Source organism: Echinops telfairi, unplaced genomic scaffold (genome assembly GCF_000313985.2).
Source record: "Echinops telfairi isolate 266 unplaced genomic scaffold, ASM31398v2 ScPeMD7_7468;HRSCAF=8506_0, whole genome shotgun sequence".
NCBI lineage: Eukaryota > Metazoa > Chordata > Mammalia > Afrosoricida > Tenrecidae > Echinops > Echinops telfairi.
The window spans coordinates 25,019,747-25,045,100 of NW_022111369.1; the positions used below are offsets into that span (position 1 = coordinate 25,019,747).

At 38.8% G+C, this 25,354-nt stretch overlaps 1 protein-coding gene across 3 annotated transcripts in view; it reads right to left on the minus strand.

Annotated features, from left to right (window-relative positions):
- The window catches only part of GRID2 (glutamate ionotropic receptor delta type subunit 2), a 1,637,701-nt gene that overhangs the window by 847,713 nt on the left and 764,634 nt on the right, over positions 1-25,354 (minus strand). For all 3 annotated transcript variants that reach the window (XM_045284270.1, XM_045284271.1, XM_004703263.4), the window contains exon 3: positions 22,841-23,125. In XM_045284270.1, the coding sequence (XP_045140205.1) occupies positions 22,841-23,125 (285 nt within the window). The remainder of the gene's footprint in view (positions 1-22,840; positions 23,126-25,354) is intronic.

Sequence of the window (25,354 nt, forward strand, 5' to 3'; positions counted from 1 at the left end):
TTTTTCTCTGTATTGTTTTGTCCTTGTCGAGCTTTTCAGTTTATTTCCTGTTGGTGTTTTGTATGACTATCTGTATATGAAATCCAGGATAGGTAAATCTAGAGAGAGATTAATAATTACCTAGGGGCATGACAGAGGAGCTTGGAGGACAGGGAGCCAACAGATATGAGAAGCAAATGCTCTGAAATGGATTGTGTTGATGATTTCACAACCCTTCTCAATATAGGCACATGATTAATTCGCATGATATCTGAATTTGTCCATCAAACAATTTAAAAATAAAACACCAATATGGATCATGTTTCTTGTCAGGAAGAAAGTATCATGCTTGGGCTCCAGTGAAAAAAACACACCTCAATACTGGTTTTAAAAGTTTGAGAGGATATCCAGGGACATGTATATGCTAAGCCAATTATCCACCATCAGTAGATGTGGAAACCCGCAGTAACTGAGTCAATTCTGACCAATAACAACCTTATCGGGCAGAGTAGAACTGTTCTCTAGGTCTGTATATCCTTATGGGAGCAGACAGCCATCTCTCTCTCCCATAGGTTGACTGGTGAGTTGAAATGCTGCCCTAACTGTAACCATTTTTTGTTGACTGACCTTATTATTAGCAATTTATTGCTAGCTGAACTTATTGTTAGGGGCTCAACACATAATGTGTTCCAGATTCCTGGCGCTGTCTGTTTCTCATTGGTTGGGAGACAAGGCTCAACTAGCCCGCAGGTATTGCCTTAGGTAGCGTGCACAGAGGCAGTGACTGAACTTCACACAACTCTTTTAGGCATGTGAGACTCACTATGTTTCATTTAACAGATGACAAAGGTCAGATTTAGGCAGTTACAGTAAGTAATTTCCACGACTCTCATAGTTATTAAGGGAAAGATTCAGTTCAACTTACTTTACAGGGTATAAACCAGAACCCTTTCCATGACCCTGGCATGGAGGCAAAACCCGGGCAGAGTGCTCCTCTCCCTTGACTTTCTGTCTACCTTCTCCCTCATGGAATTAAGATCTAATTTGAGACTCTATGTCACAACACATGCTTGGCTTTGAACTCGGAGCTTGTTTTGCTCCGTTTAGTTACACTTTAAATTTGAATCACTTAAAAGTGCTTCCAAATACAAGTCAAGCAAAACCTAACAGGCATAAAATAAAACCCAGGATGCTAAGAACATATAATACCGCTGGAACACAAGGCGAGTGAGCACTTAGGCTCTAAGAAATGTTTTGTTAAAAACATAGCTTTGCAATTACATGTATTACCTTTGAGGGGAAATAAAAAGTGATCCAAATAAATACTTACTGAGTGCCAGACACAAATGCTGTGACTTGGGGGGGAAAAATCAGTCACACAGTAAAAAAGTAAACAAACTAATAAATGCAAATCACAGTAAGTGCTTAGAGGAAAACAAGGAGGTGTTTTTAAGATAATAATGGGTTTCCTTGGAGGGAAGTTTTGCCTTCATTAGGATGCGTATCATGAGACTCTTCTCTGAAAGGTTATGATTTAAACCTTGATTTAGAGGCTGAGGAAACAGTTGTCCCAGAAAGGACATAGGGATCCAGGTGAACAATGTGGGGCAGGATACTGGGCAGAGAGAGCTTGCAGGGAAAGAAGCCCAGGGAGACCGGCTGGCTGTCTCTAGTTGGACCGCGAGAAGAGAAGAGTCTGGTGGCGGTGTCTGGAGAGGGAGGACCAGACGAAAAAGACCCCTGAGACGTTGACAAAAATGTTTTTATTTTCTTCGAAATGCCGCTTGAATATATGCAAAGTCTTACATAGAGGATCTGATGTAAGAGGATGAAAAGCTGTGTGGAAAATGAGAGTACGTTTCAATATGCGAGTAGCTTGTTAAACAGTATGATTCAAATTGCTCTTGTGAGTTATTTTTCCTTGATTTAAAATAGTATTATTATGATTTTCCCCCCCTGCCACGTGTCTCCCAGTTTGTCGTGCTTGTGCGCGGCATGTGTGTTGCTGGGGAACACGACCCGGTACCAAATGCATTTCCAGGACCTGCAGGAACGAGCGTGATGGGCACCTTTGGGCGGAGCGTACAGACTGAGAAGGATGTGGAGAAAGGCTGCTACGCCCTTGTCCCCTTGTGAAGGCACGTTCCCCAAACTTTTGGCATCCCGTGTAGACGTGGAGCTTTGTAGTTTTGATCTGCTGGCTTCACTTCAGGAAGTTACCTTGTTTTCCGAAAATAAGACAGTGTCTTATATTAATTTTTGCTCCCAAAGGTGCACGAGGTCTTATTTTCAAGGGATGTCTTATTTTTCCATGAAGAAGAATATGGTACACATTTATTGTTTATTGATTTATTAAAAGAGACCTCGCACTTCCTGTCTGCTCCGGCTGCGCTGCGGCCAACAGTGAGCTGCGCGGCAGCGCCCGCCACTATGGTCCAGAGTCCAGAGATATGGTAGCTTGGTGAGGGGGGCTTTACTTTCGGGGATGTCTTATTTTCAGGGGGATACCTTATATTTCAGCGAGAGGCAAAACTGTAAGTAGGTCTTATTTTCAGGGGATGTCTTACTTTCGGGGAAACTGGATAGTTACCAGAGAACCTGAATTAACATGTTGGTGTTACATAGCACATTTTTTTCCAATCACATTGCTATAAAAGGCAAGAAAACAGCCACATGCTAATTAGTAGTCTACATTACACTGTATTTAATTCAATGTAAGTTTTAATAAGATGACTGAAAATACAGCAAACAATAGGAAATATCGTTCTCCATATGCCCCCACCTTTTTTTAGTTATTATTTAGTCAGAATTGATGTTGATGTAAAAAAAAATACTACAAGAGTAAATTGTATAAGGTTGGGTTTCCAGGAAACTAATGTGGTAATGGCAATTCGAGTACAGGAGGACTTGGGGCTGACAGAGAGGCTTGGCGAAGGCGTCCAGCAAGCTGTGGGCATGGGGAGCTTTTCAGAATTGTCTCACCGTCAGATTCTGGGGGGCACGGTCAGCTGCTAGAACTTCCAGGACGACGGGGCATCAACTTAGAGTTTTGAAGGGAATTTTACAGGGACAGCAGAGTGCTCGTCCACAAGCTAAACTCACCCTGATACTATCCTCAAGTTTACACATTCGAAAGACATGTTTGTGGTTTTCAGGGTAATTTGACAAGAGCAGCTCTTGAAGGTCACTCTGATTCTACCTTTCATCTTTCTGTGTTAAAACAATATTCGGATCTAGGGGAAACCACGCAACACAGGATTTCAGAAAACAGGTTTGGATCTCTGTTTTGATACCAACATAGTCCTGTGAACTTGGAATCAATTCCATACTTGACCTTTGCTGGTTTTACCTTCCCAGGAATTATTTTTCTTTGTTAAACAACAAGAGCTCAATGTCCGTTTAAGAAACAAATCTGGGCCCGTGCCTTGTGCTTCACACGCTCTCAAAGCTCCCTAGAGAGCAGGTCCACATGATCCCTTCAGGTCCTTGGTCGAAGCAATGAGCAAAGCATAGCTAGAGGACTCACGGAGGACTGACATTAGATTTATGGGAAATATATTTTCTACTGTCCTTTTCTTATGGTATCATCAGTTGTAAAACTGTAATATTAAGCTTGTCAGCCGAATGTACAAAGAGAGACTACATGAAAATAGAACCAACATTTAAGGCACCATACAGAAAAGCCAGCCCCGAGACCTCCCACTAGCAAGTACATGGCGGTACAGTGTGAGGTTAAATTCTGTCACTTGTAAGAAGTGACAGGGTCTTCTCTCTTCTATTACGATTCTATCAAACACGTGGGATTTTGGTGATGAAATGAAAGCACGGTTTCTATCTCTAAAGTACTCCTAGTTTAGTGGAAAGAATAAACACTGCAATAGATAACTGTGTTTTAAAGTAGCAAATGCTAACCCGAAGCTCCTACTTTTAAAATTAGTTTTTCTAATTAATTTTAGATCATCTTTTTAAAATCAGCACATTATTCTGAGAAAAGAAAATAAGCTATGTGAGATATTAAAGTAGTTTATATGCAAGTTTCCATGCAGTAGCATTTTCACTATCAAAACTTGACTATCTCCAAAACAAATAGATATTTTCCCTCAATTTTCTTCTGGTATCTTTGCCTATGTCAAACTAAACGCAGCATGAAATCTTGCTAAGGACTAGAGTTGATGTCTGTGATGTGAACAGTACATGATGTTCTGGCAATCACTAATTTCTCTGAAACCCATATTGTGTAATATCATTCTGCTAACTTCTCACCACAATCCCACAACAGCTCATGGTGAATAGACATTTAATTATTCAGTTTATTAAAACATTTAAAATAATTGCTATTTATTATTTCTAAAGTAAGATGATAATTAATTTCTATGGAAAATAATCCAAACAAAAATAGATTAGCAGCCTCTATTGGAGTTTAAGATAGCAATATTTATATCTTTTATCCAGCTTTAAAAAATATGTGGAACAGTAATTATGACACCCTATTATTTATGATATAATAGAGGTCAGCCTCCTAGTCTGTGCTTACCAGGTATAGTAAAAGGAATTTCTAATATTAGGAAAGAAAAACACAGCCCTGCTTTCAGGAAGTTAATATGTACACTATCTAATAATACAAGCCATATTACAGCTAGAGAAATTTAAATACTACTCATTTTCCAAAGTACAGTTGGGATTTATTTAAATCTAGTAGAATTTTCTGAAGTATTTCAAAGTAGTAGTTCTCAGTCTAATGACCTTCAAACACTACCTTTAAAATATTAAATTAGATATGGACCAAGAACTGTCTTTCACACTCCATTGCTACCTTGTAGTGACCTGCTAGGCTAGAACAGAACTGCTCCATAGCATGTCCTAGGCGCTAATCTCTAGAGAAGCAGACTACCTCATCTGTGTCCCAGAGAGCCTGTGGGTTTGCACCATCGACCTTCTGTATACTTAAGACTCCAGCATTGTCTTTAAGTTTTCATAAGGCTGATCTTTTTTCTTTGGTTCATTTTCTTCCCTCTTGAGTATATTAAGCATTTTAATCATTTTGATTGCCTAATATATTAAAAATATTACTCAAAACAGGATTTCAACATTGTAAAAGTGATCTTGGTGTTTTTGAAGTTATGACAATGCTTCTTAGCATAAAAATTAATAGAATCTTGTGAATTTTTTTTTTTAGATACGAAGAGTGGGTAGTGCTATAAGATCATTACATATTACATTGAGATGGATGGATTTTCCCAGCATATGCATATAGCAAATTATAGTCTACAAATGATGATTTCTGATGTGTAAGGCTTTTAATCAAGAAGTGATGTTTTAATTTTGTTTGGGATAATTGCCAATCCCCAAAGAGTTTGAGCCGTAGGTCTTTATAGGATTTACTTTTATATATATATATATATATATTTTAAATGCTCCTTTTGATTTTGAGGTGACACATTTGAGCAACAGCGGACCATTGGTGAAATTTCTATTTGATCATAAAAAATATGAGTTGACATTAGATGATAATATTTGTGTGAGAATCATCATTACAGATATTATGATGAACATTCTTTAAAGACATATTACCAATGACTAAAAGGCAAGTTGTAGATTACAGGACTTTTTTTATCTACTTGAAATAATGTCCTAATGTAAAGAAAATAATTCAATATGATGCTGCATTAATTATATGCTTATTGATGCACAATGAAGTAAATGAGAGAAATGAACATTGGATAGTGGCCAAATGATTAATAAACAACTTTAAGACTATCTAGAGACATAAATTTGATAATATTATAGCTATCAAACAACTAAAAATATTCTCTGGGTAATTATAGACATTTAGAACCCATTAAGAAGAATGTGTCCATTATGGGCTTTGATTAAACATACATCAAGACAACATGGAATGAACGTGTGGTTCTTAGGAAGATGTTGTAAGGGATTACCACGCAGTTCTTATCTTGAAGAGTTTCCCAGGTGACAATTTAAATGAAGGATGATACCCTGAAGAGTAGTGCATAAACATCTCAGCTCACTCTACTACATATTGACCTATAATTTGGGATCATTAAATGAATGTTTTTTTATGCAGAGAAATTCATACATAACATATTTATTTTCTGTGATGCATCTCTTGTTAAAAAGTATGACTTTTTACCTAACATATTTGATTTAGTCATTTCCATATTAAGGTATTTTATCTAATTGACACTTAGTATTTACATTTTCAGGTATTTTTTCTGTTCAAAAATACTGAGCTTTATGTTTTTGAATTATAAGAATGATCTGGAGGAACCACTGACCTACTTCAGCTTCACAAAGAGAAAGGAGAATCAAGCTCACTAGCTCAAGGCTGATTCCCAGGTAGTGGAGATCACACATGCCTTCCTCCTCCAAGCTTCTTTACGATTCTAAAATTGGCTGGCCATTCTTTCCACAATACTCTCTACAATCTCTGCTCAGTTCCATGAATTCTTTGCAATGCCCAGAACTCACATAAATACTCAAGCCTATTGGGTTATTAGGGAAGCTAACAAGTTACAATTCAGAATGAGAAATACACAGGCTACAGTTCTTCCAGCCAGTCAAGCCTCTTCTCATCCATGTCCTCTTGGACACCTTTCTCTAGGGCTTAGTCTCTTATCCAGTAGACCCTTTGTCCTGCTTGGGAAATGTTACATACCTCCTTTAGTGCTACTGATAAATACTCAAAGGGCATTCTGCTCAATGATGTGCATAACCTGAAAGATGACCCATTCTAGCTCCCTGAGTCAGCAAACTAAACTATTACAATTAAGTGCCTGGATGTATCCAATCACACAAGTGAGCCTTCTGCTCTGAGACACATAACTTCACTGCCCCTATGGTTCCTGAAGTCTACATCTCTGTCTCATGCTCTTAGTCCTGTTGCCTTTAGCTTCTCTAGTGTCACACTAGTGTCTATCGGCTCAAGGAAGTTCAACACACAGCAAATCTCAATATCCAAAAGATGCATTCCGCTCCTGGCCCACCTTTCTTGGTGCAATCTTTCTTGGTCCCCTTTCTACTTCTGAGATGGTTCATTTTATACCCAGAAGGATACCTAAATCAACCAATCTCCTTTATACAGTTCCAGGTTTCTACCATCACAATTAATACTCTTAACTATCACACACAAGTGAATCATATAATCATAACAGCATCTTCTCCCACCTACTTTTACCCACCTCCATCAGGAGAAAAGGAAACACAGGTAATCTTCATAGTCCCATCCACTTGCTTGGTGGGGGTTATAAAGACTATGCAGAGAAGAGCCATGTCAAGTAATTTCACTGCACCACACAAGTTATAGTTGACATTTATATCCATCCAAAAGTCATCTGGACAAATAGAAAGGCTTATCCAGAAAGAGTAAGATTAATGTCCAAAAGCCTATGAATGTAGAACACTTTTGAGTTGACCAAAACAAGCAGGCAAAGAGATTCGACCTAAAGTAAAACTGTGTATATGTTCAAGAAATTTGTAATTCTGGATTATAATAAGGAACATATTCATAGTTTTGTTGTTGTTACACATTTCTTCAATCAGGAAAAGGAAGTCCACATGTCCAAGGGTAATCTTAATACTAAGAATCATGACTGATAGCCTTTCTGTTCATGACCAATTTATTTAAATACGAGATCTGCACAGTATCCAAACTGGGCTTGAGATTTGCGAGGTAGATATATGTCCACACGTACGATGTATGATAAAGCACTTGCATCTACTTGACATAATATGAACATAAGAAGATAAAAGGAGAACTTGCAGCAGTATTGGCAGTTTCAAAAGTAAATGGCAATGGCTTAGCAGTTACAAGAGGAAGTGCAGGATTTGTAAATTGTCCACCCTTGGGTCAGTACATAAAGGCTATACTTTTGCTAAGTAACAAATATGGTCACACCAGGGTTAATTGAGATGGGTAACTACACAAGGATGGATTTTGTTAGGTCTATCCACTGCACAAGACCTCTTCAGATTACTGAAAAACAAAGATGTTACTTGGAAGGCTAAGGTATGCCAAACCCAAGCCATGGGGCTTTCAATTCCTCAGACGTATGTGAAATATCGATTTGGAGAAGGAAGAGAGAAGAAGAATGGATGTGTTTGGACTGTGGGATGAAAGAAGCTAGTAAAATGTGATGGACTGCTGAAAGGACAAGCACAGCTTTACTGGAAGGAGTACAGTCAAGTGCCTCTGAGAGGCACAGATCGCAAGGCCTCACCTGAGTTACAGCCTTGCCAGGAGAGACCTGGCCCTGAGGAGGGCATCGTGCTTTGAGGGGCATCAAGAAAGAGGAACACCCTCCAGGACAAAGACTGACACAGCGGCTCCAACAGTGAGCTCCATACCACATGGTGAGGGTGATGCAGGACTGTGCGGGGTTTGGGTCCATAGGGCCTGAGGTCGCTGTGGTTTGGGACTGATCTAATGACCTCGAGCATCACCACCATCTGCATAGATTTTATTTTATAAACTTTTGGTTTTCATTTTCTTCCCCTTCCCACTCTGCTCACACTTCTTCTCTGTAAGCATCAGTGTCTGCTTCTTTGGGTTTTGACACAATTTTTTTCTTTTATAACATTGCTTTCAAATGGTCTTTGCCTTTATGGAATTGGCCGACATTGCTCAGCACATCTTCCCAATTTGTCCAGCTCATCAGGTGTTTGACAGTGTCGTCATGTTTGTTTAACAATGCATAGCATTCTGTTGCATACATGTGCCTGTCTCTCTCTTCCTTTCTCCACTGGCAGGCATTTCAGTTCTATCTGTTCTTTAGTGTGAAGAACACGGTGGTAAACGTGGGTGTGCACATACCTGCTCGGATTTTGCTATTTGTTTCTTTAGGGTATATATTGAGTATAGAGATGACTGGTTCTGAGGAGGCACCATGTCACTTTTCACAGTGATGGTACACTTTTACAATCCCATCAGCTGTGTAGCGTTCCAATCTCACCACAACCTCGCCAGCATTTGCAATTTCTGGGTATTCTTGATCTATTTATTTATTCATCAGCCTATTGATTTAGAACTTGGTTATCAGTGTGAGGGCCTCGTTGTTGTTTTGATGGGCAATTCTCAAATAGCTAGCAATACATGAAAGTGACTTTTTGGAACCACATTGCCCCTGCTGGATCAAACTTTCACAGAGTGACTTGGTTGAAAGAATAAACAGCCTTAATTGGTGTTGACCAAAACCTAGAAGGTTTGAGCTAATATAATTTTGAAAAGCAGAAATATTAAAAAAGCAAGTAAATCCTGATAAGTGCTTAATATTTTCTTAGAAATTGGTTTTACCTTTCTCTATAGCAATAAGATCACATGGCATATAATGTGTTCAATCAATGTGTCAGGTCTGATAAAATGAAGCAGAAGAACTAGACTAGACAGTGATGACGGCATCAACTCAAACCTATCAATTCCTTAGGAATTGTGGAAATCTAGTGCATATTGAGAGAGTGCAATCATTTTCTCTACTTGTTGATAAAGGGTTATAAAAAAGGATTCCTTTATTTATTTAAACATGGGTTAAGGTTGTCCTGTGTAAATGCTCTTTTGGTTTTATTAAAAGAAGAACTTGCGAGCACTAGACTTGTCCAATGTGCGAATGTAAAGTAAGAATGTAGACTTCTCTGTCGCTTAGAAGATTTTGACAGGAGTGACAGAGCAGCACACTGAAGATTTGGACAATGATAACCTTGCTGAAATATTTCTTCCCAAATTTCTAGTCTAGGAATAGAGTTGTTTCTATCATGCAAAAACTTTAGAACCATGTGTTGCTTGTACCAGTCTTTCAATAATTCAGACTCTGAGTGTCTAAGGAGCAGTTCTAGGCTGTCCTTCAGGGATGTGATAAGTTGGAATCAACTCAATGGCAGTGGGTTTTTTGTCCACTAAATTAAATGAGAACCGTTTTTTTAGGACTTCATAATCTCTGATCATTCAACGATTCTGTATCATTAAAACTTTTAGTATTCATTCATATAAAAATTTCCCTTCTTTCTCTTAAAACCATTCCTTCATTTATCTATTTTGGTCTTCAAAATAAATATTGGCTTCATTGATTATTCTACCTTATATTTTTACTGATATAATTTGCACAATGCATATTGGGTTCCATTCTTACTACCAATCAAAACATGGTAAGTTACTGCAGATAATGGCAGGGTGCCTCTTTCCAGTTAATCCACCCTCAACACACAAATGTGCTGTGCTGTAGGACCTTATAAATCTGGAATAACAAATTATGCAAAATTGATTTAAAGTTTGCTATAAATATTTACCCTCTCACAAACCTAACGAGCAATTCTACCCCATCCTGCAGTGTTTCTGTAAGTTGAAATCAACTTGATGAGAGTGGTTTTGTGGTCTATTGAACATTATGAGTACATCAGCATCATGAAAACATTAAAAATTTTGTGAGAATAATCAAAATGTGACCCAAAGGCATGAAGTAAGTAAATGCTATAGGAAAACGACACTGATAGACTTATTAAATACAGTGCTTAAAAACCCACCCTCTATGTGAAGCACAATAAGATAAAGTTTTATTGAGTATAAAAATTTAATCTGATAAAGACCAAATTATTATTTTCTTTGATCTTTAGTCTTTTAAGACTTGTCTAAGACACTGTATGTTATAAGCTCTCTTCCTAGGTGGCATGTGGGGTAAACACTGGGATACTAATTGCAACGTATTCTTATTAGTTACCCTCCAGTGGCTTCTAGCTCAGAATGACCCCATGGGTCTAAAGCCAGCCAAACAACTGCTGTGATGTGTGAGCCCATTGTTGTCACCGTGCCAATTCATCTCGTCCAGGGTTTTCCTTCTTTTATGACCTCCCGCTTTAGCAAGCATAATGTCCTTTTCCAGGAACAGATTTCTCCTGAAAACATGTCCAAGGTGCATGAGACAAGGTAATACCATCTTCCCTGCTAAGGAGCCTTCTAGCTGTCCTCCTTCCATGCCATACTGGTTTGTTCCTTTGGTAGTTCATGATACTTTTGATGTTTTATGCCAGCACCATCATTCACATGAATGGGTTCTTCTGCAGCCTTCCTTATACAATGTCCACTTTCACATGTATGAGAGGCAACTGAAAATATCCTGGCTTGGGTCAGGTGCACCTTATTCCTCAAAGTAACGTCCTTCTCTCATTAATATTGTAGAGATCTTGTGCAGGAGATTTATCCAATGCAAGGTGTCCTGTGTTCTCTTGACTGCTGAGTCCATGAACACTGATTGTAGATCCAGGCAAGATGAAATCCTTAACTGCTTACATAATTTTTCTGTTTATCACGGTGCTATTTATTGGTTCACTTGTGAGGATTTGCGTTCACTTTGCATTGATTTGTAATCTATATTTAAGCTTGTAATCCTTGATATTCACCAGCAAATGATTTAAATCCTCCGGACTTTCAACACCCAACATCGTGGCATCTGCATATTGCAGATTAATAGGCCTCTCTCAAGTCCTGATGTCAAAATCTTCTTCACTCAGTCCAGTTTCTCAGATTACCTGCTCGGTATGAATATTGGTGAAGTATGGTGAAAGAACACAAGAAAGGTGGCTCACAGCCAGGTTAGGGAAGACAACAAGGCTGTCTATTGCATGAAACGTTCAATCTAGGAAGTCTTTTATAGGTTTGCTATGAGTCAGTGTCAACTCAGTGGTACTGAGCTGTGGGTGGTCCTGGGCTTAATGAGCAGGAAGTTTACTTTATGTACAAATTGTCTTTTACTTTCGTGATTAGTTATTTTTGAAACATAATATGTATCTGTAAATCCAAGGCATGAAAATATTTTCGTCTGTATGAGTTATAATTCTATTTTTTAGTTTAGGTCTATGATCAATCTTAAATTCATTGTTGAGTAGTCAAAATTAATCTTTTAAAATTCAGCTGTTTTATACATCAAAAGACTTCATCGAAACACAATATGAGAACTCTCGGCCTGTGAAAAATCTTTGGCAGTGTCACAATGGGAAAGGGACAAACATTTAAAATCTATAGAAAATGGTAATACTTAAAAAAATGACCCAATTAAAACATAGGCAAAGGATATACACAGTTCACCAAGATCACATCCATGTGGCTGACAACACTATGAAAACACGGTGCCATCATTAGCCACCTGGAAGATGCAGCAAAGAAATGATACCTTACACCTGTAAAGACACCCAATTAAAGACAAAGACAACAACACATGCTCGAAAGGATGCAGAGATTATGGGTCTGTAAATATGTACAACCATTGTGGGAAGTGATCTGGCTCTACCTCGAACAACTGGGAAGATAAATTCTATATGATCCAGGAATGCTCTTTTGGGGATAGCCCTAAAGGAGTATGGTAGCATGAACAGATATAGGCTTCATCATATTAACTGAAGTATTATTGTTCACAATAGCAAGAACTTGGAACCAGGTCAAATGCCCATCAGTAGAAGAATAGATAAATACCTTTGCACATACACACAATGGGATTATCCCTTATTTTGTTTTGTTTTTTAAATGATGACACTACAAAGTACCTCATGACATGGATGAACCTGGAGAACATGCTGCTGAGTGAAGTTAGTCAATCACAAAAGGACTAATACTGTATGAGAGCTTGGCTATAAGAAGAAACCCGAGACAAAGGCTTGAAACCAAAGCGAACAAACTTTGGATGTTCCCAAGGGTGAGCAGGCTAGGGAAGGAGGTAGAAGTGACAGACTGCAGGGTTGACAGGTGTGGCCTTGGATGAAAGGAGGATGGAGATGCCCACGTGGGAGAAGAGAATCTTGGGAGGTGCTCAGGTGACCTACAGAGGCAGTTGATGAGTGCCTTAAGCCACTGAATGTAGGGGCGGTAGTCTGGAGTGAAAATTCTTATTGATTTGCAGCTCTGTACTTTTGAATGAGCTCCCTCTGTTCAATATTCTAGAAGAATATGGAGAAAATTGGTATTATTTGTTTCTTAAAACTATGGTAGCATTCACTTAGTTCAGTTTTATTTACGAGTAGATTTTAAATTACAAAGTTAATTTTTGAAGTAAATATTGGACTGCCAATATTATCTATTTCTTTTTACATGAGCTTGGGGGAGTTGTTATTCAAATAATTGTGTCATTAATGTTGCCACATTTATTGATTTAAAAAAATTGGGGGATGGAGACACATTGTAACAAATACTTTGCACAAAATACCAGGAAAGACCAATACCTGCTTGTTAAAAGATACCATGTTTGTTAAAGTGGCTATCCCAATGGTCTAAAATATAACAATATTAGTGAGAATTGGGCGGGGGCGGGGAATTGTTTTGTTGTTGTTGTTGAAAATAGGGTCGGTATCACTCGGAAACTTGAAGGCATCGGAAAACAACAAATCCTGTGTACTGTGATGCCCGTGCTTTCATGATACAAATGACAAACTGTCGCTGATCGGAGAGGTACCCCCGTCTCAGGGTTGTAAGTGACAACCCAGTGGCTGATAAAACCCAAGAAACCCGAGAAGAATATATATGAATATTCTACAGACAGCTTTATCATGAACAATCCCTCCTGACCGCTAAGGGAAAACTCTCTTTTCCTCCCAACCGCTACCCCCTCAAAAGATGATGTATGTAATTAGCCTCTGGGTCTCTCTGACTCTGACATAGTATTTTGCCAACAGGAGTCTCTGGGGGAGGAAGCAGCTTCCTTACAGAGAGTTAAATTGGAGTATTAGACCTGTCGTCCACTCCCCCCGGCCCCTTTTTTTGATAAGCACATGATAGCTTGCTAGTGAGCCCATATTGAAATGGAATGTCTAATCCACGAGTGGCCTGATATTCACATTTTGGGGGTGATTTAAGTGAAAGCCAATGAATACCACAATCTGAAATGCCTAAGTAGAGCAGTCAAGTGGAAATATAAGAAGCCTAGTCCCATTGGCACCTCATTTTTATATGAAAATGTGGCAGCTCTCCTTTTAGGATAGCCTTTCTCTGTTTGCTGCCACCTGAAGTAAGGATGATTCTACAGGGCTTTGACTCACTAAGGGTTTTCTAAGCAAATGAAATCAGTTTATGATTACTCTTTTAAGGTGAGATCCTATAGTGGTCAATAGAGATTCCTTGGGTTATTCAACATTAGTGTTCCTCTGAGAAGGGAGCAGAATACGAGGCTGTTTTACTATCTTTATAACAGAAGTGAACACTGCACTTATGAAGACATTTGCCAGAATCCAATAGTATATTAACAGATAATTAATGTTGAATACATATTATTGTTGTTTGTGGGTGTCCTTTGTTTGCACATGACTTATGATAACCTTATGTGTAATCAAATATAATATTGTCCGGTATTACACAATCTTCACAAGTGTCTTCCCACTAGCGGTTCAACATCCAGCACTACATCACACAAGATTACATGTTATTCATAAGATAGTCACTGGCTAAAGGTCAAAAATAGATCAAGAGGTCATTCTGACTGGTCTTTGTCTGGAAGCTCCGCTGACACCTGTCCACCGTAGGGCACTGTTGATATTTGAAATACCAGTGGCATAATTTTCAGCATCATAGCACCATGAAAATAAAACCAACAAAAACAAAAATACCCTCACTGCCACAGTGTCCTTTCTGACACATAGGGACCCTATAGGGCAAGGTAGGACTGCTTTGTAGGTTGGCAAGGCTGTAACTCTTTACTGGCGGAGAAAGCCTCTCATTCTACCATGGAGTGGCTGGTGGTTTCCACTGCTGACCTGGTAGGTAGTAGCCCAATGTGTAACCACTGTGCCACCCCGGCTCTGCACCACACCAATCACCACGGCATTAGCGACTCACAAAAGTGGCAGTTGGAGGACAATTCTCTAGAAGTCTCTTGTGGGATTGCACATATCGCCAGAAGAATCTTTCTTGAGGGAGGGTGTTAGTTGCCTTCAAATGGATTCTGACTCATGGTGACTCCATTTACAGCTGAATGAAGCATTATCTAGGTCTGAGCCATCTTTGGACCCCTGGTGGCAAAGTGAGTGCCACATTAGGTTACCAACCACAAGGGTAGATAGAAAGCAGCAGCCACAACTTGGGCAAAAGATGAGGTGCTACTGGTGGAAGGAGCTCCACTCTCAGAAACCCTCAAGGGCAGTTTTACCACATTTTAAAGGTTCGCTGTGAGTCAGAGTTGATTTGATGGCTGTCAGCAATGCGTGCCATCTACAGAATGCTCTGTATGTTTGAGTTCAGCACCCTGGCCCCTGTTGTACTTTGACTCCCTTCCAGCTTAGGGGCTCATCTTCCAGGATGAAACACACCGTAGTCTGTTGTGGGCCAAGGAGTCCCATTAGCTAATTCTCAGAAGGAGGTAGGCAGACAGGACTCTAAATGAAACACAGGGAATCCAGGACGGATGACTCCTTCTGGACCAGTGGTGAGAGGGGCAATGCCTGGAGGGTGGGGGTATGTGGGGTGGAAAAGGGTAACCAATTACAAGAATCTAGGTATGGCCTCCTCCCTGGGAGATGGACAGCAGAGAAGAGGGTGGAGGGAGACGTCAGACAGTGTAACTTATGATAAAACTATAATAATTTATGAATTATGAAGGGTTCATGGGGGAGGGGGGAGGGAGGGGGAAATGAGCAAATGATATTAAGAGCTAAAGTGGAAGGCAGGTGTTTTGAGATTGATCAGGGCAACAAATGTACATATGTGCTTGACACAATGGATGTATGTATGGACTATGATGGGAATTGCACGAGCCTTCAATAAAATAATTTTTAAAAAATTAAACTCCGAAAAAAAAAGTTTCACCTTGAGAAAAATATTGAGCACATATACAAGAAGCCTGTTATAAAATCTCAGGGTTTCTTAACGATCATTAAAGTCCACTCCATATAAAAATATCAATCTGAGTGACCTCATCATGCTTTATAGGACTTACATCCACTGGGAACCTACACCAAAGCCAAACTCATACTGCTTAATGGGTGATGAGTATGAAAGTCTCTAATTCAGGGGGTGTTGGACCTTCTGGTAGAATCCAAGCAACTGATGAAGGACCTTGTGAACTTAGAAGTAGGATGTAATCTTAGACACTATTACGGATGATACCAAAATGGGAATATTGTTCTCTCAAATAAATTTGCCATTCTATGAACAAAGAAAAGGGAAAGTGGATATTATGTACACCCATAGCATCTACTACAGACGAACTTACCTACGTTATCCCATAATTGTACTGTTCAAGATCTACAGGCTTAGATATTGCCCCTCTTTAATAAAGATGATTTACAAGGGCAGTGCATTATTTAATGTGGGTCTTCCGGCCAGAGTCTCTTACCCACGAAATGACTTTTCCTGCAAGTCTGGATAGAAGGCACCTGTGAGTAAATGCTGATAGGCTACCTTGTAATGATCCTCCAGTTGGATTTGGAAGGAGCCCTCTGGGGAGTGGGAGGTGGAAATCTCACTACCAATAAGAGCCAAGAGTGGAGTATGCCCTGAGAAGCCCTGCATCCTTGCACAAAGTACCGCGTGGGCCAGAAGGCAGTTGCGGCATCAGTGGAGCACCAGCAGAACCAGGAGCCAGAGCACAAGACGATGTGTTGGATTTCCCAGCTCACAGAGCAAGAAAGGCTGAGTGCCAGTGGTCAGGAAACTGGTTTTTGGAAGAGTCTGCCTCTGGGCACTTAATTGGGGCAGGTAGGCTTGCTGAGCATGGAAGTGGAGTTGGGTGCCAAGGGCACTTCATGCAGGGAGCTGGGTTCCTGACCCACTAAGCTCAAGCTGGCTGTCTTCAGATGGAGGTTTATGGCGGAATGGCATGCCCTTAGCTTTGGGAGCAGCCCTGAAAAGCTCTGTAAAGTGCCCTGAGGAGCCACTGTCCCTTGAGCACTTCTCACTTGCATTGCAGCCTGTTAGCTTCCTCCACCGACCCTTTATCATGCATACCGTCCATGAGCTCCGTGTAAACATTACAACTAGTATTCCAACCTCGATATCCTAGATACAAGAATAGAGAATTCTGTGTGAGGGAGGGAATGAGGGCATCGATACGATTTACCATTTTTAAATTTCTTATCATTATTCCAACAGAGTTATATCATCACTTCACTAGATGAAGCAGAGACTGGAAACTGAATTTATCTGTGATTGCGTTCAGGCTTCTCAACCTTCTTTCGAAGTACCTGATTATTCACTCCCTTATTTTTAGCCAAGATATGTAGGGAAGCAAACAAACAAACAGTAGTAATAATAACTGCCCTAGAGATATTGTGAAGATGGAATGAGAAAATGCAAGGGAAACATTAATAACAGTGCTCGGACCCTGGTAAAGCTTCTGTTTTGCTCTGAAAATATGTGGGGTGGAAGTAACTCTGATACTTTTGTGGTCATCAAATTGGTAGGAGCAGCAGCATGGCTTTAAATCTCAATTCTCACCCTTGGCAAGGGGAGGTAGGGGAGCCAGGGCTAGTAAAGAGTACAGGAAGGAAGTCAGTGTTCTGAAATTGATTGGGGTAATAACTGTACAGTTGCTCTTAATATTACTGAACTGTTGGATTGTGTAATTTGTGAAATACATGCCAATAAGCCTGTTAAGAAACTCAATAAATAAATTTCAATTCTGATTCTTCTTATTTTTTTGTAAACAAAAAAATACATCAGTTGCTTACAGTTCTTATTCCTTAGGTCATGGTAATAATATTAATTGTTGAGAAAATTAAGTGATAAGATAAAATAATGATTCTATATCCCAGCAAGTAAAAAATGCTCAAAAATATTATTTTTAACATTTTGATTAACCTTACTCCTGCTAAAACAATTTCCATATAGGGATGACTCTTTTGCCAAAAGTAAACACTGTTTTCTTTATACATCACTAGTATTTAGTTTGAAAATTGGTCTCATTGAGATGACATTTCATGTTTATCTATTATGAGAATCACGTAAATATTTGACCACTTTTATAACTCTAAGTTTCTTAAAATCCAAGACCACAATCTTCACAACTACTTCTCTCACATGTTACAGCTCACTCAGAGAACAAGCAAGCAACATCTTTTAATGGACATTTTAAAAGCCCCCAAATTCTGAATTTCTTTTCAAGGTTTTTTGAGGATGTGTCTGGGTTATCTGCCCCCACCACTTTTCTTTTCCCTTTTCATCTATTTATTAGAACTAAAACCTTGAATTTGCTTTGATATGGAAGTTAAAGCTGACTCTTATACTGTCTTAAGATAATTAAGACAGTTGAAAAAGTGCTTCTCTAATGAACTTGAAATAGAAATTTAAGTGTTTTTAAAATCAATATTTTTTTTTAGGAAAATACATCTTCAAGAATATTGGGTCCCAGCATGCTGCCTGATTCCATCCATGGATGATGCTTAATCCATTCCTTAATGAAAGTAACTCTTGATAAGTAAGATAAAAGTCAAATGCAATTCTAGTGTTGGAACTTAAAATGATGACATTGATGAATGGATATGTAAATATGTAGCCCTTCTTCACGGCACACGGTATTCGGATAGCTTGGCAATTATTTTGTACTCTAGCCCCGATCTTTACTAGTAAAATTTATTATCAGTATCAAAGGAAACGTTCCTTTCCTTAAACAAGGGTATTAATGGAAATAATTTTAATTATACAACCAGGGTAATTTTTCATGAACTAGTAATTCAAATAATAAGGCAAAAACATGTTTATCATTAGAGTATTGAAAAGTGAAGTTTGGTTTTTGGTTTGTAGAACAAAGCCTGTTTCACACAGAGGCCCTTGTCAAACACCGTACAATGAGTGTGATGTAAACAGAGAGGATCTGGAGAATAAAGAATTAAAACTTCAAATGCATACAAATTAATCTGTGACCATATATCTAGTAAATAGCTCCAAATATATATCTATCTCTTGAATAATAAAAATTTCCTTATCAGATTATCCTGACAATAATCCATTTTGTTGTCATTAGTAGGTTCTCAATGCTGCACCACCTTTTTTGTAATGCTTGAGCCTATTTTTATACCCACTATGTCCACATATATCATCAAACCTCTTCTTTTTTGCTGCCTTCCTACCTGACCAAGCATGCGATCCTTTTCCAGGGACGGGACCTTCCAAAGTACACAAGACAAAGTCTGGTCATCCTTGTTTCCAAGGAGCATTCCGACTGCACTTACTCCGACATAGATTTACTTGTTCTTTTGGCAGTTTAAGATAGTTTCAATACTCTTTGCCAACATATAATTCAAAAGCAACCATTCTTCTTCAGTTTTCTCTGTGACATGTCCAACTTTCATGTGGCATTGAACGTTTGCAAAGCTCTGAATCTAAATGCGTCTGGCTTGGGTCAGACACACTTTAGGCCTCAAAATGACATCTTCGCCCTACAGTACTTTAAAGACATTCTGTGCAGTACATTTGCCCGATGCACTAGGACTTGACTACTGATTCCATGAATACTAACTGTAGATCAAGGCAAGATAAAATATTTTACATCATTCTTTTCTGCATTTATCATGATATTATGTATTGATCCAGTTTTGAGGATTTTGTGTTATTTATCTTGAGTTTACTCCTTATTGAAGGCTGCAATTATTGACTTTCTTCAGCAAGTTCTTCCTCAAGTCTTCCTCAATCCTAATGTTTTTTATTCTTTGTACAGTCCATTTTCTTGGATTATTTGCACAGCATAATGAATGCATAAGGCTTTTGAAAGGCTACAACCTTTCCTGATATTAAACCATGCAGCATTCCCATGTTCTATTCAAAGATTGTCTCTTGATCCATATATAAGTTAGACATGAGCACAGTAAGTGTTCTAGAAATCCCATTCTTCTCAACGGTATCCATAGTTTATTATGATTCACACAGTGAAATGGGTTTGAATAATCAATTAAATTCAAGTAGACATCTTTCTTGTATTCTGTGCATTGAACAAAGATCCACATGATGTCAACAATGAGACCCCTTGTTCCACATCCTTTTCTGAATCCAGCCTGAATTTTTGTCCAGCTCCCTTCAATGTACTGTTGCCACATTGTTGAGTGTTTTTCAGAATTTTTTCACTTGCATATGATAATAATATTACTGTTTGTTAATTTTTGCATTCTATTGGGCCACCTTTCTTTAGAATGGCTACAAATATGGATCTTCGCCAGTTGATTAGCAAGGTATTTGTATTCCAAATTGCTTGGCATAGGTGAGTGTGTGGTTATAGTTCTTCATTAGGTTTTTGAAACATTTCACTTTTTGCCTGTCAATATGTCATACAGTGGTGGCTTGCATGTTACTGTGACGCTGGATGCTAGATTACTTGTATTTCAAATTCCAGTAGGGTCACCCAAGATGGACAGGTTTCAGGAGAGCTTCCAGATGAATACCAGACAATGAAGAAGGAATAAAAGGCCCAATTCTGAGGAATTGGCCGCTGAAAACTTTAGGAAGAGATGAGGAACATTGTCAGACCCTGAAAACTTCCTGACTAATCCATGTCGAACTGGAAAACATCAACAAAGGTGGGGTAATTTTGTCCACAATAGAACTTTATAACCAAAGTACAGGTCTCATATTTATTTTGGTTGGGAGAATACATTAACAAAAAATCACTTTTATGATCTTTCTTTTATAGGACTATATATTTTCATAGGACTAACTGGAAACTGAGGGAGCCCTGGTAACAGAGGGACCAGTCCCTAAACTCCCCCTCAGTGGGAGAAATAGGGAACAGTCTGTCCCTGTCCCGTGGAGGTCATGACCTCAGGGAGGCTGTGAGGCAGGTCGACCTTGTCCTTGAGGGCCAGCATGAGTTAGAAGAGCCTGATGACAATGACTTTGGTTGTTTGGTTAATTGAGAAATGTCTTCCCCCTTTCAAGACAGATTTAGGTTTTTTTAATCCCTTATTTTAAGTTTAAGTAGGTTGTATAAAAATACCCTTTAAAACTATAAAAAAGCCACACATAATTTCAATGGAAAAACATTGACAAAGGCATACTAATCATGTGGATTTCTAGAAAAGTTCACTAGCAATATCTGCGAATTTCATACTTGAATATGGTTTCCAGCCTCACTTTTACAATGAACACATTATTTTAAAATTTTTCTTTGTTTCCTTTATTCATTTAAATCTCTTGATCTTTATTTTGGGACCCCAAATATGTGACTCAAGGAACAAAAACACGATCTCCGTGCTGGTGCTTCTACAGAGTGCACATACATTTGGCTGCAGCGCACCCATCAAGAGTAATGGGACTCTGCCTGCCAATCCCATGCGACCTTTGAAGATTTAAGGCAAGTGTAACTGCCTCTTCTTCTCCCTCTCTGTGAGTGCCCGGAGCTGTGTTGCTGCTTCCCAGATTCCTGCCAAGGTGTTTGTGCTCCTTTCTGTTGGTGTTACTTCCGGGCTCCCTCTTGTTGTGTGACTACTCTCCAATATTGTTCACAATGCTGAGCACGACTCAAACACACACACACAAAAAATACATTTTGAAATGTCAGAATATTAACATTTGTATCCCTTGCTCAGGAAAAATTATACTACAGAGGAAATCCTTTCTGCTTTCCATATGGCAAAATGTAAAGAGTAGCCTTACGCTTGTTAAATGCACTGCTTTTTCTAAGACTCTTTTTGAAGGTGTCACCTCCAAGGAAACGCATGTTTCATAATGTCCACTCTGTATTAAGGTCCGTTTATATCCGCCTATTTGTCCCTGCTCCCCCTCCCCACTTTTCCTTCCCAAATACAGAACCAAGGCAAAACTATAGGAGCCCTGGTGGGGGTAGGGATTAGGTGCCAGAATGCTCTCCCCGAGATTAGGGTTCGAACCTGCCACCTGCTTGGGGGAGGAAGGAGGCAAGGTGATCCTGTCTGCTCCCATACTGACTCACAGCCTTGGGAATCCTATGTAAGGTCACTGTTAATTGGAATAACCTGATGGCAGAGACAGAGTTGGTAACGCGTTGGACTGCAAACCTCAAAGTCAGCAGTTAAAACCCACCCACCACTCTGCTTAAGAGAGGTGAGACTGTCATTCCGGTAAAGATTTACAGCCCTGAAAGCCCCAGAGAGCAGTTCTGATTTGTCTTACAGAGTCGCTGTGAGTCACAATCTATCAACGATTTACACTTGTATACATTGGGGATCAGTAAATTGGTAAACTGGTTTTAATGAAGAAAATCAAATTTAACTAATTAAAATAATGCTTTTTATTATCTTAATTAACACTCAAAACTATCAAGGCAGAGAAAAATATCCAATTATAATAAATTCAGGGACAAAGCTTTGTAATTTACCTTGAAAAATTAAAGAGATACTTGTTACTATAGTCCCTGTATTTTTGGTATGTTTCATAATATGAATAATATAAAGTTGGAATTATAAAATATTATAATACTAGAGTCCTCAGAAAAGGTGATGACTGAGTACTTAACCCTTTACAAGGCTATAAACAAGATCTGTCATACTTTTAAACCAATTATTGGAATATTTTACAATGTCCTAGGATTTATACAAAATTTTAATTTATTACCAAATAGAGGTGTAAGACATTTAGAAAGGTAGAAATACCATTCTGAAATGCATGACCAACTTCCTAGTGACTTGAACAATATCAAGGAATTCCTATTGGAAGCTTTTATAAGCTGAGCTTTCAGTGTGTATATGTGTGTATTTTCAGCTTGACATCACACGCATGTGACACAAAATGACCAAACTTGATGACTGTCGGCAACGTTTTCTGGTTTGCCAATGTTGCTAGGCTGGCAAGAAAAAATATGAAAATATAAGAAATCACAATAACCACAAGGATGTTCCTAGATTTTGTTCCAGGTTTTATGATCTTATTTCCCAGGCAAATAAGGACACGTACAACATTCACAACAACACCAACACTTACCATATTCACTATCATAGAATATAATGAATTTCTGCCAGGCGTACTCGGTGACCACTCTTAGAATGACATCATTCAAGTACACGGGTGGGCGAACAGAGAGCGTGTAGTCATCATTCCTGTTACTCCGGGTGAGGCCACAGCCACTCCTTGGGGTCCCGGCCGTTGAACGCTGGATGAAGAGGTGAGGGATATGCATGGCGTCTGCCAGGGACTGGAGGGATCCGGCTGATGTGCAGCCAATGGAGCTGACAAGGGCCAAGATGCCCTGATTCATAAGTTCACAGGCTGCAAGAAAGCACACAGATATTCAAGTGTCAAAAGGTTTCACATGCTTCTCCTTTATCGGTCGTTGTGAGTACAGCCCATAGGGTTATTATACAAGCCCCATAACTCTATCAATGGAAACTTTCTCCACAAAGAACACCTCAAAGTACAGCGTGCTCCTTGAATTAAATAAATAGCTAAATTTAAAAATTAATAATATATATAATTCTTCCCTTATTAGCTGCCAGCTTTGTGAAAAATATTGAGCTTGTGTTAGTCTCAGTTTCCTCATGTGTGAATCGGATAAAAGAACACCAATATTGCAGGATATCTGCAAAGCTTGCCTTTAATGCAGTATCCCTCACTGGTCTCTCACATTGTAGTCACCTGATTAGAGATAGCTATCATTTTATGATTATCATTGATGATTCAGACAAAAGACACTTCCCAGCCTAGTGTAAAACACATGATTTAAAAAGGAAGGTACTAAGTAAATTGATGAATTGATGAAGGGAAAACTGAAGGGTTGGATATAAAGATTTAGGGTCATAGGAGAGAGTCGTTCTGGTGTCTAGAAATGTTGGCAACATTTTGTCTTTGTCAACAAGCGCGTGACATGAAATTCGGGTATTCCAGAGATGTTTCGTGTTGTTGGTGGATGCTTTCAGAGCAGTGCTGACCACAGCAAGCCTGTGTGCTGTGCACCACAGATGGAAACGACTGAAAGGAAACACTCCCCAGTCATCGCTGCTCACAGTCGCTGTTCTATTGAAGCCCATTGTTGCAGCCAGTGTGTCAACCCTGCTTCTCGGTGGTCTTCCTCTTGATCTACTCTACCAAACACTATGGTTCTAGATAGTGTTGTCAATAGTCAGACTTCATTGTAGGTGTATAATTCTTGAAAAAACTCAAAGAAAACTTATGGTGAGCACCATTATGTAGCAAATTGACCAGTTAAGGGAGGTTGGTTTGTAGTACAGGGCTAAAAGTATAATATTAACAGCATACATATAAATCATCAAATACATTTGTTATGACTAATGCTGAGCCAACCAACATTACAAAATACATTAATCATTACTAGCACATACTTTTGAAGCATTGCTTCATGAGAAATATTATATTGGTTTCAAATATATTTGAAAGAATCGGGCTGAATGCTTCTTTGACTATTACAGATGAAGTTGACATTTCAGTGAAGATCACATGTGGACCCTATTTAGGTCCACAAATGCAGCACTGATAGAATGCAAAATTAATTTATGCTAAATGCCTGTTTGAAGATTGTTTCACTATTATGGTTAAGAAAAATGTCACTGATTGATAAAAACAATAAAAATTTGTTTTTTTAGATTTTGCTTAACATCTTGACTAATTTAGCATTTAACATCAAAATTAAAAAAGGAAAATAAGAAACAGGGATTAACATAGAAAGAGTTGAATTCATTCTTCAGATTATACTAATTATAAGTACTAAGTAATTATAATATTTAGGTCACTTACACAAATGTTGTAAAGTTATGTATATAAATTTAAGTGAAAAATTCCTTATCAATATTAAATTCTGTCAAGGATAGCATTAGATTTAGATCCTTCAGATTTAGAAGGATAAACTATAAAATAAGTTATATATTCATAATGCCTAGGATAAAAATCTTTTCATACATAATCTGTGGTTTTTCCCAATCAACTATGTTATTTTTAATGAATTCTGTTTGGAAGGAATGTCAGCTACATAAATAGTAAAAAGGAAACAATTCTTGACTAAAAGCCATTACTTTTCATTCTCTATCCACTGGGCCTATGAGCTTGGTGTTAGGCTGCTAACCACAAATTTCATTTTTCCAACCCCCCAGCTGCTCGGGTGGAGAATGATGAGACTGATTGTTTCTGTAAAGTTGGAAAGTCTTATAAACTCTATGTAGGGCCACTGTGAGTCAGATTCCACTTTCACAGTGTTTTTGGATGTCTACTATTTGGTATCCACTCTGCTATACATACTTGCAAGAATAATTAAGATTTGTCTACAACTCAAAGAACAAGCAGCCATCTAGCTGAGAGACAATAAAACCCACATGGAAGAAGCACACCAGCCTGTCCCAACTCCATCGCTGAGGACAGAGGGGGTGCATTAGCAAAAGTAGTGAAGAAAGCTGATGGTGCCCGGCTATCAAATGATATAGCATCTGGGGTCTTAAAGGCTTGAAGACAAACAGGCGGCCATCTAGCTAAGAAACAACAAAGCCCACA